This window comes from Pantherophis guttatus, chromosome 3 (genome assembly GCF_059756535.1).
Source record: "Pantherophis guttatus breed Tessera chromosome 3, ASM5975653v1, whole genome shotgun sequence".
Taxonomy (NCBI): Eukaryota; Metazoa; Chordata; class Lepidosauria; order Squamata; family Colubridae; genus Pantherophis; species Pantherophis guttatus.
In genome coordinates this window covers 23,925,609-23,943,576 of record NC_142065.1, presented here as the reverse complement: position 1 = coordinate 23,943,576, position 17,968 = coordinate 23,925,609, and the positions used below count along the sequence as shown (strand labels likewise).

Below are 17,968 nucleotides of genomic sequence, written 5' to 3'. Positions count from 1 at the left end.
CTAGAACAAGGAGGAAAGCACATTTCCATCAAAACTGACACAGCAAGTTTCTATAAGTATAAACAAAGCCCCACGCTCATGTGCAGACTCATGTACCCTAGTTGGATAATGGAAACATCTGCAAACATATAATCAAGCTCAGAGAGCACCAAGAATTCCACAGTTCAACCGTAAGGTAGTCAGTCAAATTGATCACTGTAGTCTGTATTGGAAAATTAGGTATTGATTTGAACTACCCATTTTTTAGAATTACTTTTGTGATTATATTTTCAAATATGATGTAGCACATTGGATTATATTAATGAGATTTAACATTGCTGGCTTGGACTGTAGCAAAGCTTGTACATTTAAAGTTAGGATGACTACAGTAAGTTTTCTTACTTGCTTAAAAATTCTTTTAAATCTCTCTGAAACTTGGAAAAGGAGTAAAAAAAAATGTAAGCCATGTCCTAAATAACCTAGTTTAGCCTCATGCTGACAAAAGAAATCTGTTAAACTACTAATAAAGTCCACAGATTTCTAAGTTAATTTGTTCACTGCTTGTACTGTTTGAAAATTCTTCCTGAAACATTCCCTTGTTGAATTTTGAACCTCTTGGTCCAAGTCTTTTCCTCTGCTGGAAAAAAAATAATTAGTTCCATTTTGTGTAATACTTAAAAAATTTGAAGACAGTTATCAGTTCAAATTCTTGAGATGTGTGCAGAATTATTATCTGCCTTTAATTCTGCCAGATTTTCAACATGTTTAATTGTAAACTTGGTGCCAAGTATGGAAACTTGGAAACTTTATATTGGGCTCAAATTTCAGCATTCTACGAATCTGGGGTTTTTTTTTCTTTTCCTTATATTTTTAAAATAAGAGTGTGTGTTGGGTATGACTCAGACTTCCATCCTTCTAAGGTGGGTGAAATGAGGACCCAGATTGTTGGGGACAATATGCTGACCTTGTGAACTGCTCAGAAAGTGTTGCTTATATACTGCTATGAAGCAGTATATAAGTCTAAATGCTATTGCTATAGCATAGGTAGTAATTCCAAAAATGAAGTATGCACTAAACAGGATATGCAGAGTAATTGAATCTTTTGCATACTTTTTTTCCTTAATATACAATTAGCTAAAATTGAAGAAATACTTGGCATTTTTCCAGGTTTCAGAAATTGCATTGATTTTGCCCCAAATAAGGTTAGTTTTAATATTTTAAGTATAGAATAAACAGTTGGAAAAGTTTCACAATTGCAGTAAAGGAAAGGAGTTTATGCCTTGTCTATTAGAATCGTGTGTTCCGTTCTACATGCTTTAAATGCCCATACTGCTGTTAGTTTGTAATATAATGATAGGTTAAGAGCAAAGGACTAATGTTAAAACAATCCAGGTTCAGAGCTCCCCTTGGACACACAGCAATAATTACAAATAACTACTCAGAAAGTAGTTGAGAAAGGGTAATATGTATAGAAAAAAAAACTTATTGGTCTTTGTTTACATAATACATGCTGAATTGTATTGTGCAACAATACAAATACAAGCAATACCTGCTGAAACTCTAAAGTTTCTTGCCATTTTTTTTACATGCTTACCGCAAGCTGTTGCATGTATACATCAAATATCCTTTCCTTGTATGTATTCCTGCATCTTTCAGAATATTCACAGATTTTTCAGACAATAACTTTTGGGCACTTCACTTGCATGTTAGGTAGTCATAGTGAGACATCCCTGAGCCTTCAATTTAATCTGCCTTTAAAGACATGCTTAACATTCCTATACTAACCCTCTACTGTGTGTAGTAGTCTTGTTGTTAGTGAGCTAGTATGACAGCTGTGCCTCTTCAATGTAATTGTTCTTCTCTTAGATAAATGGGAGAGAACCAGATGATGAAAATCTCAATAAATCTGAAATAAGCCAAGTGTTTGAGATTGCACTTAAAAGGAACTTGCCTGTGAATTTTGAGGTAGGTTTAGTTAATTGCTCTAAAAGCGGTTTTATTTTAGCATATTGAAGGCAGTAAAACATTTGACAGGGATAATACATTTGGGTCAGATCTGACTGACCTTTAAAACTGTATTAGGGTATGTTTCTTTCCTGGGTCCAATAGTTAAATTGTTTTCCCTCTTAATAGATTACAGGTATGAAAATTAAAAGAAATAATATGCTGGCAGCAGCTAAATTATTCCATAAAGAATAGAATAGAATGAAAGATGCCACAAGTATCCTGTTCTAATACTTCACTGTGTATTAATAAAGTTCATTAAATTATAGGATATACAAATATATTAGCCCGAATTTAAAATTTAAAGATGAGCAGAGGATAATTTTCACTTGCATGTGGAATTCCTGATTTTTGCTGCAATCCTTAGACCAGGGGTGTCAAACTCACGTCACGGAAGCGTCATATGATGTATCAGGACTTTTTTCCCCTTCGCTAAACCAGGCGTGGGCATGGCCAGTTCGTGACGCATCCGGCCCATGGGCCGGGAGTTTGACAGCCCTGCCTTAGAGTGTGTCCCATGTTATTCCAGAAGGGTCTCCAAGTCCTTAGGAATAGCTGAGGAGGGACTGCAGTGTGAATGGGAGGGGGTGTCAAAGTGTGAAAGGGGAAAGTCAGAAATCTCTTTCGGCAAAGGGATGTTTATGAATGATTGCTGAATCTATTGGCTGTGTTGACACATAATGCCCAAAAGTAGTTTACTGTACTGTGGATCAACCACAACAAAAACCACAGTTTGAATTTCTATTTCTGGCAGTGGAGATAGTAGAGGAAAAAAGATGGGAAGCTTTGACTCATTTTGATTTCAGGCACATCAATAAAACTATGTTTTAGTGTGATGTCCAAATGCTGCCATTGAGTTCGATACTTCTTGAACATTAGAATTTAAAGATCACAACTGTTGGATGATATTGGCATGACAGTTTTTAAAAGGTCACATATATTCATGTTTAAGAATGCACAGTACTATATTTCTGATATTGTTTGCATGAAATATAAAAGTATAAAAGAGTATTCAAATGTATCTCTTAGCAATAGCATATGATTCTTCATTGTGAATTAATATTCGGATATTGATTTAATGCATGCCCAAGTGTAGTTTTATTTTTTTTTTAAAAAAAAACTTAAAATTTTGTGCTGGTCAAAATATTTACATCATAAGTGACTAAATTTATTACAATGACAATAAGATAGCAAAAACCATGCAATTAAATGTGTAGATATGTATCTGTGTTTAGACTTTAATCTGAAGGGTTGCTATAATAAACAGGTTTTGAAAATACAATTATGTCCTAGTCCTGTCTATCAAGAATGCCGATTGATTGCCCCTTAATACTTCCCCCACAAATTTCAGTTTAGCTCTTGTGAATGAAATTTTTTACAACTATTGTACTTTACCATTTTTAATAAGTGTTTATCACGCTTTCACTCAGTTTTTACCTCTGAAACAGGTGACCCGGGAGAGCGGTCCCCCGCATATGAAGAGCTTTGTAACAAAGGTATCGGTGGGCGAATTCATGGGTGAAGGTGAAGGCAAGAGCAAGAAGATTTCAAAAAAGAATGCAGCTATTGCAGTCCTAGAGGAGTTGAAGAAGCTGCCTCCCCTTCCTACAGTTGAGAAAATGAAGCCACGAATCAAAAAGAAAACGAAAACAATAGTCAAGGTGAGAGAAAACTACAACTATCCAAGGAAATTTCAGAGGTGAAGCAAAGGAATCTCGGCTTGCATTATTGAATATTGTAACTCTCAGTTGCTGTTGTCATTATGCTACTCCTATAACGCTTGCATTGCTATATGTGCTTGCTGCCCTCTGTAAGCCAAGTTCTCTAACTCTTTTTCAATGAAGACTTGCTAAGTAGGCATTTCTTGTTCTTGTTTGGCCTGCATGTTTAGCCTTATGCAGAAGTTGGTCATAAATGTGATGTGGTAAGTACATTTGCTTGGCACCTTCAGATTATCCAGGTCTCTATAAAATCAAGAATAAAAGTGCACCCATGATCCTTAAGAGTGTGTAATGTGACTGTGCTGTGTTACAATTTTTCTTGACAGCTGTTAGCTGATGTCAGCTTTTTCTGTCCAAATTGCAGACGAGTCCTGAATACGGCCAAGGTATGAATCCTATTAGCCGACTGGCTCAAATACAACAAGCAAAGAAAGAGAAAGAGCCAGAGTATATGCTCATCACAGAGCGTGGGTTGCCAAGGCGTCGGGAGTTCGTTATGCAGGTTTGAACAGTTTGGCACTCTTTTTTTTTGTGCATAAATTAATTCTAACAAATTCATTTATTGAATTCATAAATGCTGTTAAATATTAATATTTTAGTTCATTTTTCTGTGCTAGCATCCAGCTGACCTTGTCTGGGCTCAGAATTAGGGAAGGTCAGGTCTGGTTAATATTCCAGTACAGAATACTTAATTAATTTACCTACTTGGTATGCATACTTATTGGGATAGTATAGAACAGTATAGAGATTTTAAGAATCTAGACTTATTTGCAGCATTGCAAGAAATTTCTAAGGGAGATCATGACATGGATTTGTCTGTGTTATTTGTCCTGCAGCAGATATAATAAATGAGATGAAGGCAGTGAGTGGACTAATTTATCTTTCCATTTGACATAGCTCTTCTGTCAGATTATATTTACACGAATATGTCACGAACGATCATCTATGTGTCTGTTTTATATAAAAAGATACAAGAGCCGGTTGGCATGGTGATTAAGCTGAACTGGGAGTGAAGTAACTTGAGTTCTAGTTCTGCCTTAAGCACTGAAGCCAACTGGGGAACTTTGGGCCAGTCTCTTTCACACCTAGAAAGAAACCTCTTTTGTGTTGCCAGGAGTCAAGACTAATTCAAAAGTGCAAAAACAAAACAAATTGGAAAAAAAACTTTGTTTTTTCTGTAATTCTAGGTGAAAGTTGGCATGCACACAGCTGAAGGAATGGGAACTAACAAGAAAGTAGCCAAACGCAACGCAGCTGAAAACATGCTGGAGCTCTTAGGATTTAAAGTCCCCCAACCACAGCCCCCAAAACCAGCACTAAAGACAGAAGAAAAGGTAATACAAGATTGATTGATATCGTTATTTATTAGGAAGTAATAAAGTACTATTAGGAAGTAATACCTAAATTTAATGAACACTCAACTCCAGCTAACTATAGGTACTTTCCATAAAAAAATCAGACCAATAAGAAAGAATATATATATATATATATATCTCCAATGTTTTTTGCACAAGACGATTGAAATTACAGCTTTCATTGGTATTCACAGTAGAGGGAAAGCAAATGTGAAATGACCAGGCTGAGTTGTGAAAGCATATTAAAACAAGACAGGAAATTTATTATTTTGACTTAGAGTCTCATCTTCTGCATTCAGGTTAATACAATAATAAATCTGAATATATTTTCTGTTAGACGCCAGTAAAAAAGCCAGGTGATGGAAGAAAAGTAACTTTTTTTGAACCTGGGTCCGAAGAAACTTCTAGTAGTAAGTGACCTTAATTTTCTTTTACTTCTATAATAATTACATTAAGTGGATTAATTTAAATGATTAAAATCAAGAAATAAAAACTTATAATAAATTGTTGATATAAAACAATTTAAAGCAAAATATAAATACATTCTATAAATACTATAAATTTGAAAACATGAATCTAAGAGGATAAATATGTTATTGTTTTGAAAAATAAGAGATAGTACATTGGTTATTACGTAGATGCTTATGATTAGATGAAGATACATTAGAATTACTTGTATGTGTGTTTATATAGTTTGTCATACTATTTGCTCTGCAAAAATTAACAAAAAGATAATCTCAAATAAAAACAGATTATTGGCAGCAGTGAAAGATAAATGTTCTCAATGACATAAAGGCAGAGATCAGATAGTTAAGTAGGTATTAATCAGAAATAGACAGTTTTTCAAACAAATATTTTTGATGGTTTTCCAGTTATTGATTCAGTCTCTAAACTACATTACGTATGCACAAGCTGTAAAATTGCTTCTCCCCCATGTGGGTCATAAAGCATAACTTAAAGCATGATACATTGCATTCAGGTTCATTTTAAATCAAGTTAGTTTTTTGAAGAATATACTGAATTAATAGGGAATTCATTATAAATTTAAAAATTGAATTTGGTCCATTCTGATTAAAAAATGAGGGATTGACAGATCACTTGCATTGTATCCTGAAAATGCATTTTCCTTAATTTTGTAAGCTGCTTCTAGTCTTTTGAGAAGATCAGCATTGAAAATCATTCAAAATGATATTAGCCCTGAACTATTCACTCTTGTTTTGGGAAAAATGGATTTGATTTGCAACATCTTTTCAGACTTTATATTCAATGATCTGCCAATTTCCAGGTAAGCAAATTTGCCTGTTAAATCTCCACTGTTGTATTCTGTCTCTTTATTAGGTAATAAAGAGGATGAATTTAGGATGCCTTATCTCAGCCATCAGCAGCTTCCTGCTGGCATTCTTCCCATGGTCCCTGAGGTTGCACAGGCTGTAGGAGTCAATCAAGGACATCACACCAAAGAGTTCAGTAGAGCAGCCCCCAATCCTGCCAAGGCTACAGTGACAGCCATGATTGCAAGAGAGCTATTATATGGTGGCACTTCTCCTACTGCTGAAACCATTATAAAAAACAGTTCCTTGGGCCATGTTCCCCATGGGCCTCTCACGAGACCCTCTGAACAGTTGGATTACCTTTCTGGTGTTCAGGGAATCCAGGTAAACTAAAAGTGGATTATTTCAATACGTCTCTGTAGGGCTTGGTAGTTGAACAACTCACTCTGCAACAAACCGTTTTGGAAGAGGGTTTAAGTCAGCCTCTCTTTGTGAAGGTTTTTCTGAGTAATCTTGGCCTATAGCCGTGATGGCAAACCTATGGCACGTGTGCCAGAGGTGGCATGCAACACCCTCTCAAATGGCACGCGAGCCATTGCCCCAGTTCAGCTCCGCCCTGCTCTACCACACATGCGTGCACGCATCCCACTGGCCAGTTGGTCTTCAGGTCTCTGCGTGCACATGCGGGTCCATGTGCGCATGCACAAGGGGGGTGCATGCGGGGGGGCACATATGCATGCATGAGGGGGTGTACGCACATGCATGCGCACGCACTTTGGGCACTCGGTCCAGAAAAGTTTAGCCATCACTGGTCTATAGCATAGATGACTGTGGAGGCTATTCCTGTGCTACTTTATCTTGTTATATTTTATTTTGCGCTCTCCCTTTACCAACTCATTTTTCAGCATTGCAGTTGATCAGCCTCCATCCTGATTAGGATGTAGCAAGGTCTTTCATAAAACTTTTCCAAGAGGACTTGTTAGTTGAGAGATTCTTAAATTTTTCTATTTATATCTTGAATTAGTTTGACTTCTATCTAATTACCCAATCAGCTCTTGCTAATCTTGAGACCATTGCAGGGAAAGATTTCACTCTTGGGGTGCTCCTAATGTGGAACAAACTTTTAATAGAATTATAGAATTATAAAACTCACATTTTTACCCACATCATAACACCTTGTGGACTGGGTCCTTATTAACATCACTACCAGTTATTTGAGATTCTCAGCTGTAAGATGGGCTGGCAGTCTAGCACCATAGGCTAAAACTCCTACAACTTCCATATTGTCCTATTAAGGTTTAAAAAATTTAAAACACACTTTTTGCATGGATCAAACCCGTTGAGGTAGCTCAATTTTGACTGGGCTTTTGCATGAGAAGTTACCAGATTTCTTAATTTTTAAAATTGTGTGCAGTGCTTCTTGTTTCTATGAGTGCTGATTATTTTGCTACCATAACACACGTTTCCTCTTGCAATGTCTTACTAGTTATTAATTAAATGTCTCCCCTCCTACTTTTTTGCACTGTATTTGGATATGAGTTTTTGTTTAAAAAAAAAAACTCTGCAGTTACTTTTCAGTATGACAGTACTTAATATGCCTGAATCTCTTGAATTTCTGCTGGTTAAAGTGTTGGGACACTCACCACAGAAAAAAGATCAGGGACACAATTAAAAATAATCATTTTTTCCTTTGTAAGGTGGAGTACAAAGACTTCCCCAAAAACAACAAGAATGAATTTGTATCTCTTATAAATTGTTCCTCTCAGCCACCGCTGATCAGCCATGGAATTGGAAAAGATGTTGAATCTTGCCATGATATGGTAAGTGTACTATAAGTATTTATTGTACAATACCTCCCCTTTTCACACTGTGATAGAAAAGAACAGTTGTCACTTGTATTTATTTATCCTGCTTCTAAGAAAGATGTCTGCAGAGAAAAGTTAGTATTGGACAATTTAAACTACAATAGATTTGTCCACAAGAATGTACTTTCCCAACTTTCAGTGGGAAAACTTAAGGATGTGCTAATTCTGTATCATCAGAGGAACTATTTTTATTTGATTCCCAGCAAATCCAGTATCATTGTCTAATAAAATTCTAATCAAATATGGTAATAGTTGCTCTTCTTATATAACTAATTTGAACGGGCCACTTTCCCTATTCCAGGCTGCATTAAACATCTTAAAGTTGCTGTCTGAGTTGGACCAACAAAGTACAGAGATGCCAAGAACAGGAAATGGACCAATGTCTGTGTGAGTGAAAACATTTCCCATAATCCTGCAAAATCTGGGCTGTTGATTTTTATTTACTATTTTAGGAAATTTTTGTATAAATATTTGCCTTAGTGTATTTATGTGAAAAGTCACAAATAATGGAGGTTGAATATAAGAAATGTGTATCTGTTTAATTTTATTGTTTTAATATAGTTTTATATGTTTTAACTTTGATTGGAAGCTGCCCTGAATTAGTTGGAAGATGGGCGGCTATGTAAATATTTTAAATAAATAAATAAATATATGTCCCAAATTATACGTCAGCATTATTTATTTATTTAAGCAATTGACATGCTCACCCATCTCATTGAATACAACGTACAACCCACCAATTAAAACAGTGTCACTGCTGTGATCATCTTTCTTTGGATTACAGCAAAATATTCTGCCATTCATTTTTCCCTGAAGGTTTTGTTCATGTTAATTAGGTACCCCCTTTGGATGAAGTAGATTATATTGCTCTATTGGAGTAGGTTTTGCTTATCGGATGTTACTTAATTGTATTGTTGGCAGTGCACGTAAAGCAAATGGACAAACATATAGCAGTAATTTGCTGTCTGAGAGAAAAGGTGGGTCTTACCATCAACTTTTGAAGAACTGAATCTTCCATCGTTCAAAACATGGCTCTCTTCTAAAAAAGGTTTTTTTTTTTCTCCAGATGCGTGAAGCAAGAAATGGAAAGTGACCCTCTCCTCAAACCGGCTAGCTCAAACACTTTGGGACAAACACTGGACACCACTGCCTAAACAGGCTTGACTGGACCCAAACCTGAAAGCACCAGAGAAAATCAAATGCTTCCTAATAATGTAACCTAACTGTTTTAGAGTGCTACAGTTGTTACAACCCACTGTAGTGTCTAAATCATAACCGTTGCTTTTCAAACAGTGATAAAATTTTTAGTTTCATTGCATTGTTTTGAATGACACTATAAATTTTTCATTTAAAAGTTTCTTAATTGTACCTAGAACTATAGCACAGTTTAGAAACTTGATTGTCTGACACACTTATCTATGAACTAACTTGGGAAGATCATATCCATGTATGTGTTAAGTTTTTTTTTTTTTTAATGAAATTGTAAAAAAAAAAATTCACTGGAAAAGGTGTGCCTACCATTTGATTATCAAAAAGTCAGTAAGGTGAACCTCGCCCTAAATCTCAGACAGTTGAAGAAATAATTATACATTTTAGAATTTTAAACTTCATTTGATCACTTTGATTTCTAGAATATTTTGATGGGTTAGGGAAGAGGGAGGGAAACCTGAATGCAACAGAAGCTTAAATGGTCGCTTATCTTTGTTTTTTAAAAAATGTGTGTGTGTGTCTGTATATAAAGGCACACCAACTCAGTACAGTACAGGATATGATCTCAATGTAGTGCATATAAAGCTGCAGATTGATTTTCCTGAGTGCTTTATACTGTTTAATTACATCTCCATGTAGGGCTGAAAAAAATTACCTATGTTTATATATAAACTGTGTTGCTTTTGATGTTGTGTTTATTGCCCACAGCAATGTGGGCAATAAAGTTTTTGCATATGGTCCAGGTAAAGCACGATAGCATTGCAAGTTAAGTACTGCTTCAGTTCATTGTTTACGCTGGAATTTTTTCTCCCCATGGAATGTAAGTAAAACGTAGTGTTTGTCCAATAAATGGTAAATACTAAACAAGAGGAGAAATTGTTTTTTTATTAAATGTCGATAAAAAGTTTCTTTTTTAACTGTGGCAGGTTTTGAATAATGTAACATAATGAGTGAAAATTTAAAACTAATACATCATAACTGGTTGTGAAGTTATTAAACAATTTATTCAAAATTATATATACCTTTGTAAATACTAAGCATAGCGTATACACACACACACACACACACAATACATACATACTTTTCTAAAAATACATTCTAACTCTTAAAGAGGTAAACAGGAATCTCCTTCCAAAATATGAAACGAGTGGAAGCCCAGATTGTTGCTTACTTGGGATCATCTTAGACTGATCTAAGATTGGGGATGAACAAGAAGCAGCATGCCAAACAGTGGCTGAAGCCAGGACAAAAATTAAATGTTACATGTTTTTGTTAAAATTAAATATAATTAATAAGGTGACTACTGAAACTGGAATTGTGCAATGTTCCCTGAAGAAAACAACCCCTTGGGCCTTTATCTAGACAAGTCCTTCCTGTTCAGACCACCTGCCCCTTCCAAATGAAGTCCATTGTCTTCAATCAAATTTTAGGCTAATATTTTGCAACAACTGGCCCAGCTGGAAACTATGACTAACTGCAATAACCATGTAATCTGTTGAACCTAAGTAGAGTTACTATAAAGTAAGAGAAGCCCTACCGTAAACCATGCTAACAAAGCATACATTCCCCTTGGAGTATTAAATAGTTCAGATAGAGATCAGTGGGAGCAATCTAAGTTAATTACGATAAATTGGCATATCCTTGCTTGGTGCCATCCTTTTATTCACAGAGATAGTTGAAAGACTAGATACCACATATGTAATTACTTTGCTTTTCTCAAACCCTTTCCAAGCAAAATGGATGCAATGGTTGAATTACCTAAATCAGGGGTTCCCAACCCTGGGGGAGCAAGACAATATTTCAGGGGAGGGGTGAAAACTTGGGTTTAGAAGTTCAAATTTTATTTACTTTTGTAAGAATATATCAGAAGCGTTCTAGGGGTATAGAAAAGGTTGGGAACCCCTGAATTAGGTAATCTGAATCCATGTTAAGACTAACTGACTTCCTTCCTTCCTTCTTTCTTTTCTTCCTTCCTTCTTTCCTTCCCATCCATAGTTGTCCATGTTCCAAACATCTATTCACAAAAATAATCCTGTGAAAAGAATGGGCTGATAAAGGCTCAAAGTCATCCAGTACCTCCATTCATGAGGGTAGACTTGAATTTGGGTCTCCTTTTAGTCTCTCAGTTTTATCTACTACTATTGGATATTGGTATTGGATTAATGTTTTGGATCTTTGCTACAAAGGAGATCTTCAGCTGCACTTCCATGTCTCTAGTTAAGTAAGATACACTACAATCCAACACATCTGGAAGATGCCCTATTGCGGGGGTGTCAAGCTGGCAGCCTGCAGGCCGGATGCATCACACGCAGGCCATGCCCACCCCAGCTCTGTGAAGGGGAAAAATGTGAAACGTCACATGACGGCAACGTGCGGTGAATTTGACACTCATGCCTTATTGGGAGGACAGTACAATCTATATTGGTTGGGATCTGCAAATATGAAAGTGTAACGTTATTACCTGCTTCCATAACCATGAAGCATTTTGCATTTAATAAAGACATAGTATGAGAGTCCCAGCATCACTGATTCTTCTGGCTTTCAGTTCATGCCTAAGAGCTTCATGAATTCAATCACAGATTTGCTAGCACAATAACCCTAAGGAACATTTTTTAAAATTGTTAAAACACCTGTACAATTCCTTGCAGGATCTTCTAAGCGAGTGGTTCTCAACCTTCCTAATGCCAGGACCCTTTAATACAGTTCTTCATGTGGTGGTGACCCCCAACCATAAAATTATTCCTAAAACCATTGAAAATATGTGTTTTCCGATGGTCTTAGGCGACCCCTGTGAAAGGGTCATTTGACCCCCAAAGGGGTCGCGACCCACAGGTTGAGAACCACTGTTCTAAGCAAAGATCTGTTGCTTAGGGTAGACTAGAACCTGGGTCTCCCATCCTGGTCCAACAATTTTAACCCAGTATTTCTCAAATCTCAGCAACTTTAACATGCAAACTCCAATTCCCAGAATTCTCTAGCCAACCCCAGAGTTCAGAAACGCTGCCTTAATCATTCATGTCAATGGATGCTGCTTCCTATCCAACTCCTTTGAATGTTTCCCATTCAACTTTTTCTGGGGACTTAAGGCAGCGCTATTTTGCATTACCTTTCTTAAAATGTAGAACAGAACAGATAACTTCACACAGCAGTGTTTGGTTGTTGTTTTTTAAAAGAAAGATGCTTATGTATTATAAGATTTTAATTTTTTATGAGTACTTCGGTATGCAGTAGCAGGATTGTGGTTGCTCTGAGAAGCAAACAAGATTTACACTGGTCTCACAGCCCATTAAACGTATTGCCCTTGAATTTATTTAACGACTTTCTCTATTATATTTTCTTTTTGACTGTGCAAAAATAGGATAACCCTCACAATAAACGATATGATAACCCATAAAGTCTGTGTTCCTTACTAAAGGTATGTTTTCTATTGAACTTCGAGAAATATTCTTCAGTAAGCGAACGCGACTGAGCTTACTACTAGTCTTATGCAGAATAAATCCTTACATATTTGCCACGTTTTCTCTAAACGTGTTTGCGCGTTTGCCATCGGAATAAAGGATCATTGCCCGTTGCCAATTCTAACGATCAATGCGGTATTTCAGCGTGATTAAACCACGTAGTATTACGTTCAGGGTCTACAAATCAAAGTTGCAAAGCTAAAGCGGTGCTCTAAAATTTAAATCCTCAAGTGTGATTGGTCCCCATAACACCAGCTACCTACCTCTCAAAGAAAAGCACGGAAGTATTAACATACTTACACCAGGGCCTTTGAAAAACTACATTTCCCAGAATACCTTGGACAGACATGCGCACCAAGCTGCTCTAGTGTATATAAGGACGCGACGCAGACGCACGCGTTCTTTTTGGAGACTTTCTCAAAGGTAAGTAGGTGGGATGTCTGTGGACGGTGGAGCTTGGCAATCCGTCGCCATCTGCCACATTCTTCGTTGTTCGCGAGGTTTTAGCTGCCTCACCCATTTCTCCTCTCCCCTTTTCTTTTTTTTCTCCCTAAATTATCCCGGTTTACTTTCCTTTAAGATTATGCAAAACGTATTTAGGAGTCTTCCCCCTGCATTCTTCTCTCACGGTACTCTCCTTCCCAGGATGCGATCTTGGCGCTTGAAGGTTTAATTTGGTGCTCATGATGACTTAAGACTTTTTTCCCCATCAGAGCGGAAGTGTTGAACTCTTTGCTTGTTAGCCAGAATTTGTCTGACTGCACCGATTGTACCGCGGGGAGTAAGAAGGGGGCTGGCTGGGAATTGACAACACTTTGCTTTTGTTAAGGATGTGGAATAATGTTTCTATCTTGGATCTTTTTTGTGTTTTAGGCCAAGGGAAGAATTCAGCGAAGGATGTATGGAGGAAGCTCTTGCAAAACTGCCCAAGTTGAAAGATGTGGAATCACCTAAAGTGCCATCATCAGTTCTGTGGCGGGACATTTTTTTTAAAAAAAGGGACATGTGAGTTTCAGGTGCTTATTATTTTTAGTTGGATGCAGAAACATGTTACCAACTTACAACAGTGAAGGGTGAATGATCCATATAGAGGTTTTTGACTCCTGGCCACTGCCTATATGTATCCCTGCAGTTTTCTTGGTAAAGCTGGCGGAGGAATTTTTGGGAATTAAAGTTGCCAAGGTTGTGAAACGCTGATGTGAAGAGTGGCTCTAAACCATTCCATTCAGTGGGTGGATGGCACTGAGGCATTCCCTGCCAAGCTTTATGCTTTTAAGCAGCACCACAAAGCATTTTCTATTGAGGACACAATGATGTTCCTGTTTTTATCTCCTTTTGTAAATCCTGATTAAAGCTTGTTTGATTACCTTGCATATTAGCTGATTCATTTTTGTAAGCAGAGTTTTTAAAAAGTACTTTATAGATGCTAATTTTTACATTTTGGGTTGCTGAAATTTCCATAGGAATCCTTTCAAAAGCAATCTGGAAAACATAATGCATTGGTGGATAACCATTTTAATTAAATAATTTAAAATACCTGTAAATTGTTGTTTACATGTCATTTTAGAATAGAATGAGCTGGAAGAGACCTTCGAGGTCCTAATCCAGCCCCCTGCTCAAGCAGGAAAACCTGTATCATTTCAGATAAGTGACTGGAGTCTTAAAAACATCCAGAGATAGAGTGCCCACGATTTCTGGAGGCACGCTGTTCCACTGGTTAATTGTCCTCGCTGTTAGGAAGTTTCTCCTTAATTCCAGGTTGCTTCTCTCTGATTAGCTTCCAACCATTGTTTCTTGTCCTGCCCTCTGGTGCTTTGGAAAATAATTTCCTTTGTGAAGGCTAGATTAGCAAATAGGGGGGAAACTTTGAAATAAGGAAATTGCAGTTATGGTTGGGAATACTCCCTCCTCTAATGTACTTTTAGAGCTGATGTATATGATGACTAAAGCTTTTTTCCCCATCAGAGCGATACTGTTGATCTTACTGTATTAGCCAGTCTTTGTCTGATACATCAGCTGGGGGTACCTGCTTATTCTTCTGCAGGCAGACCAGCCCATTATGTAACTGATGGGTCTTCTGTGTCATTTTAGGATTCAAATGAATCAATGAAGAAATAGCAGGATTCTTGCACCAGATCGATGAAAAAGAGGAGTCACGTAAACCTAAGAAAAATTGAGCAGGTTGTTAAAAGCACATCCAGTAAATGTAGAGGTAAGAATGTTTTTATGTTATTAAATTTACTTATTAAAAGTAATCTCAGTATCCTGTTCCCTAAATGGAACATTCAGAAGGACTCTGAAATGTTATATTTCCCTCCTGGGCAATGCTGTTCTGACAGGTGGTTTTCAAGACAATTTAGTTCTAGAACAACTTTCAAACCAGAAGGGTTGTATTGACCTGGTCCTAGAGGAAATAGCAGCATTTTGGAGTCCTTTGGAAGTGAATGCTTTGCATCTCCCTATATAATGACTTTGTTGGAGACTGTACCATAGAATATTCTATAGCAAATTCTGCCTCTTCCAGGACCTCATGGGAGAACACAACTTTACAGATAAAGACTGTAAAATGTGCAGCATATGAATTATCTGGTCAACCTTGTTTTAAAGGTTTTGGAAAAGCTGCATTACTTTTTTTTGCAGTTAAAGAATGAGAGGCATTAAAAGCTTCAAGTTGAACTCAAATTCTTAACACTCTCAATGGTTCAATGCACTTTTGAGAAAAAGTGAGTGGAAAGAACTTAGAAATTCTAGTTGAGATTGATAAAATCTGTTCATAAAGCTGGCTCAGGTGCACACATTTGTTGCAAATTGACTGAAAAGGCAGTTCCTAGGAAATCATTAATTATTCAGCATTTTTCTTTAGTTCTCTCCGCTGAGAACTGTATCAGTGAATGGAGAAGGATACAAGCCAGAGTTTGGTTGTGGCTTGTTTGAACTGCCCATTGTTTTGGCAATGTGATGTATTCCAGATGCTTGGGCTTTTACTCATTAGCTCTAGTCAGTATGAGCAGTACCTGGGAAATTCTCCACTCCTGATTTAAACTGCTTAGAATTTGTGTAAGCTTGCATTGGGCATTCGTTGAAAACAAAGCTTTCATTGACTCATAAGAAAAAGGGTAAGAAATGAGCCTGGGGCTCATATTGTGCTAAACTGGTGCAGTGTTGCATGTAAAATAACCTCAATTATAAAATTAATACTTTGACTAAGAGTTTGATTGCAATTGCCAGATTTGTATAGTTTTTAAAACTGCCACAGAACTTAATCAGACTGTAATTGAAGGAATCAAAAGATAATAGATATTCTATGTGATAGTCTCCTATCAAGCGTGCTTGAAAGTCCAGGTACTCTAAGACAAAAGGACTGCAAAACGTGTAGCTCAGTGGTACATGATGACTATTTCTTTTTTCCCCATCATATCGACTATGCTGATCAAGCATGTGTTCTAGCCAAATAGCCTGATTCCACTGATGTCCAAGTCTTAATGTTGCACTTTTTTATATTTGAAGCCAGAAGGAAATCTTAATTCATGTGGTTTATTTTTCAGGAGAGTGGTGGTTGGCACTGGTGATGAAAGAAGCTGCATCACATTTTTCTGGGATTGCTGGTCCAGAAAGGTTTGTTTTACTTAGCATACAAATGTGTGCATTCATACCTTTTTTATAGAATTACTATGGAACAGTATATATTATATCTTTAAAGTATCCACTGTATGTATGATGGGCTACCATATCTCATTTGATACAGATAATGGTGCCTTTTCTCTTACTGGTCCATAATCAACAACTTCCAGGCATCAACCATCTCTCCCGATGAAATCATCAACATTTCCCGTGATGGCCCTGACTTCAAGAACAGTGATGGCTCGGTGGCCCCACGCTTCTGCAGAGTCATTTGCAAAAGTGAAGCCAGCAAACGTAAATTCATCTCCACAGTAAACTCCCTCACCAAAAGCTGCACAAACCATAAGAAACTTCGTTCACGGCCCGACCTGTTCATCCTACAACATGCCTGCGCCTGCGAGCTCCGCTCTGAGCTCAAAAGACGCCAGGACCAAGGAGAGATTAACCTGTACATAGACTACCGCAGTAACTGCATCAAACACAAGACCAGATCCTGCGTCTCAACAATTGCCCCCAACAACCAGAACTAGGAATGCATGCCCCCAACTTCCTCCAGGTCAACCCCTACTGACCTCAAATGCAAGCTACTTAATGCAAGAAGCCTCACATACAAAATACCCGAATTCCTCCTGCTACTAAATGCAACTGTATTCGACCTTATTTTTGTCTGAGATGTGGTTAAATGTATCCTTTCCAGACTCCATTATTACAGTAAGTGATTATCACGTTTTGTGGTCTGACCGTGAAAATCGTAGAGGGGGTGGTGTTGCAATCTTCTATAAAAAATCCCTATATCTGAAAAAGATTAATGTTACACAGGAGCTTGCTCTCCCTGAGATTTGTCTGCGAACTGTCCCTAAATTCCACAGTTCATTTCTTGCTATGTTACAGAGCCCTTGATTACAACCTTGGTCATACGAACAAACTAACTGCACTACTAATGTGGGCAGCTTCCTGCCCTCACTCAGAAAAAACAGGCCGAAAAAACTCTCGAAAACAGGCCCCAAAAAGCCTCGAAAATGGGCCTGAAAACAGGGTATGCAGAGGCCAAAAAATGGTGGGCAGGCGGGGCTTCAGCAATATTCAGTCTATAAGACGCACAGACATTTTCACCCCCTTTTGGGAGACAAAATGTTTTATAATCCAAAAAATACAGTAAGTTGTTGGTGGAAAGTACTTAGGGTTTTTAGTCATTTCTGCTACCTTAAACTCATTCTGAACATTTTTTTCCTTTTTTTAAAACAGATTCTCGACTGCCGTGTGATGTTTACGAGCAGTATGTTGCCTGGAAGTTAATTTGAATTCAATGTTGATGCTCAATAAATAATTTGCACTATAGCAACATTAAACGGTGTAAGTCTTCAATAGAGAACAAACTCAGTTTTTTTCTCTCTGCTGAGGCAGGCTCCCAGTTCATACATTCAGAGATGGCCCCGTATGAGCAGGGGCTGTAGTTGTTTGCTGGGATAATTAACAAAGGATGTA

General features: G+C 37.3%; 1 protein-coding gene, 1 long non-coding RNA gene and 3 other non-coding genes across 21 annotated transcripts in view; all 5 read left to right on the top strand.

Annotated features, from left to right (window-relative positions):
- The window catches only part of STAU1 (staufen double-stranded RNA binding protein 1), a 33,416-nt gene extending 23,148 nt beyond the window's left edge, over positions 1 to 10,268 (top strand). For 2 of the 16 annotated variants that reach the window (XM_034413818.3, XM_087889108.1), the window contains 10 exons: positions 1,846 to 1,944; positions 3,414 to 3,644; positions 4,069 to 4,206; positions 4,892 to 5,038; positions 5,397 to 5,469; positions 6,398 to 6,714; positions 8,028 to 8,150; positions 8,497 to 8,582; positions 9,117 to 9,172; positions 9,262 to 10,268. In XM_034413818.3, coding sequence (XP_034269709.1) covers positions 1,846 to 1,944; positions 3,414 to 3,644; positions 4,069 to 4,206; positions 4,892 to 5,038; positions 5,397 to 5,469; positions 6,398 to 6,714; positions 8,028 to 8,150; positions 8,497 to 8,582; positions 9,117 to 9,172; positions 9,262 to 9,269 — 1,278 coding nt within the window. In that variant the 3' untranslated portion in view covers positions 9,270 to 10,268. The remainder of the gene's footprint in view (positions 1 to 1,845; positions 1,945 to 3,413; positions 3,645 to 4,068; positions 4,207 to 4,891; positions 5,039 to 5,396; positions 5,470 to 6,397; positions 6,715 to 8,027; positions 8,151 to 8,496; positions 8,583 to 9,116; positions 9,173 to 9,261) is intronic. The other 14 variants (XM_087889109.1, XM_087889110.1, XM_087889115.1 and 11 more) reach the window with 7 other exon arrangements.
- Positions 10,269 to 13,281: 3,013 nt separating this feature from the next.
- LOC117663575 (uncharacterized) lies at positions 13,282 to 17,832 on the top strand. 2 transcript variants are annotated; one of them, XR_015732982.1, is made up of 5 exons: positions 13,282 to 13,867; positions 14,954 to 15,074; positions 16,408 to 16,477; positions 16,608 to 17,194; positions 17,729 to 17,832. It is a non-coding gene; the product is annotated as an uncharacterized LOC117663575 (long non-coding RNA). The 2 variants fall into 2 exon arrangements; XR_004590747.3 differs by having other exon boundaries at positions 13,736 to 13,878.
- LOC117664420 (small nucleolar SNORD12/SNORD106) lies at positions 13,536 to 13,630 on the top strand. Its single transcript, XR_004591048.1, has one exon. It is a non-coding gene; the product is annotated as a small nucleolar SNORD12/SNORD106 (small nucleolar RNA).
- On the top strand, positions 14,789 to 14,879 carry LOC117664419 (small nucleolar SNORD12/SNORD106). Its single transcript, XR_004591047.1, has one exon. It is a non-coding gene; the product is annotated as a small nucleolar SNORD12/SNORD106 (small nucleolar RNA).
- LOC117664421 (small nucleolar SNORD12/SNORD106) lies at positions 16,240 to 16,331 on the top strand. The gene has a single exon (XR_004591049.1). It is a non-coding gene; the product is annotated as a small nucleolar SNORD12/SNORD106 (small nucleolar RNA).
- Positions 17,833 to 17,968: the final 136 nt, after the last annotated feature.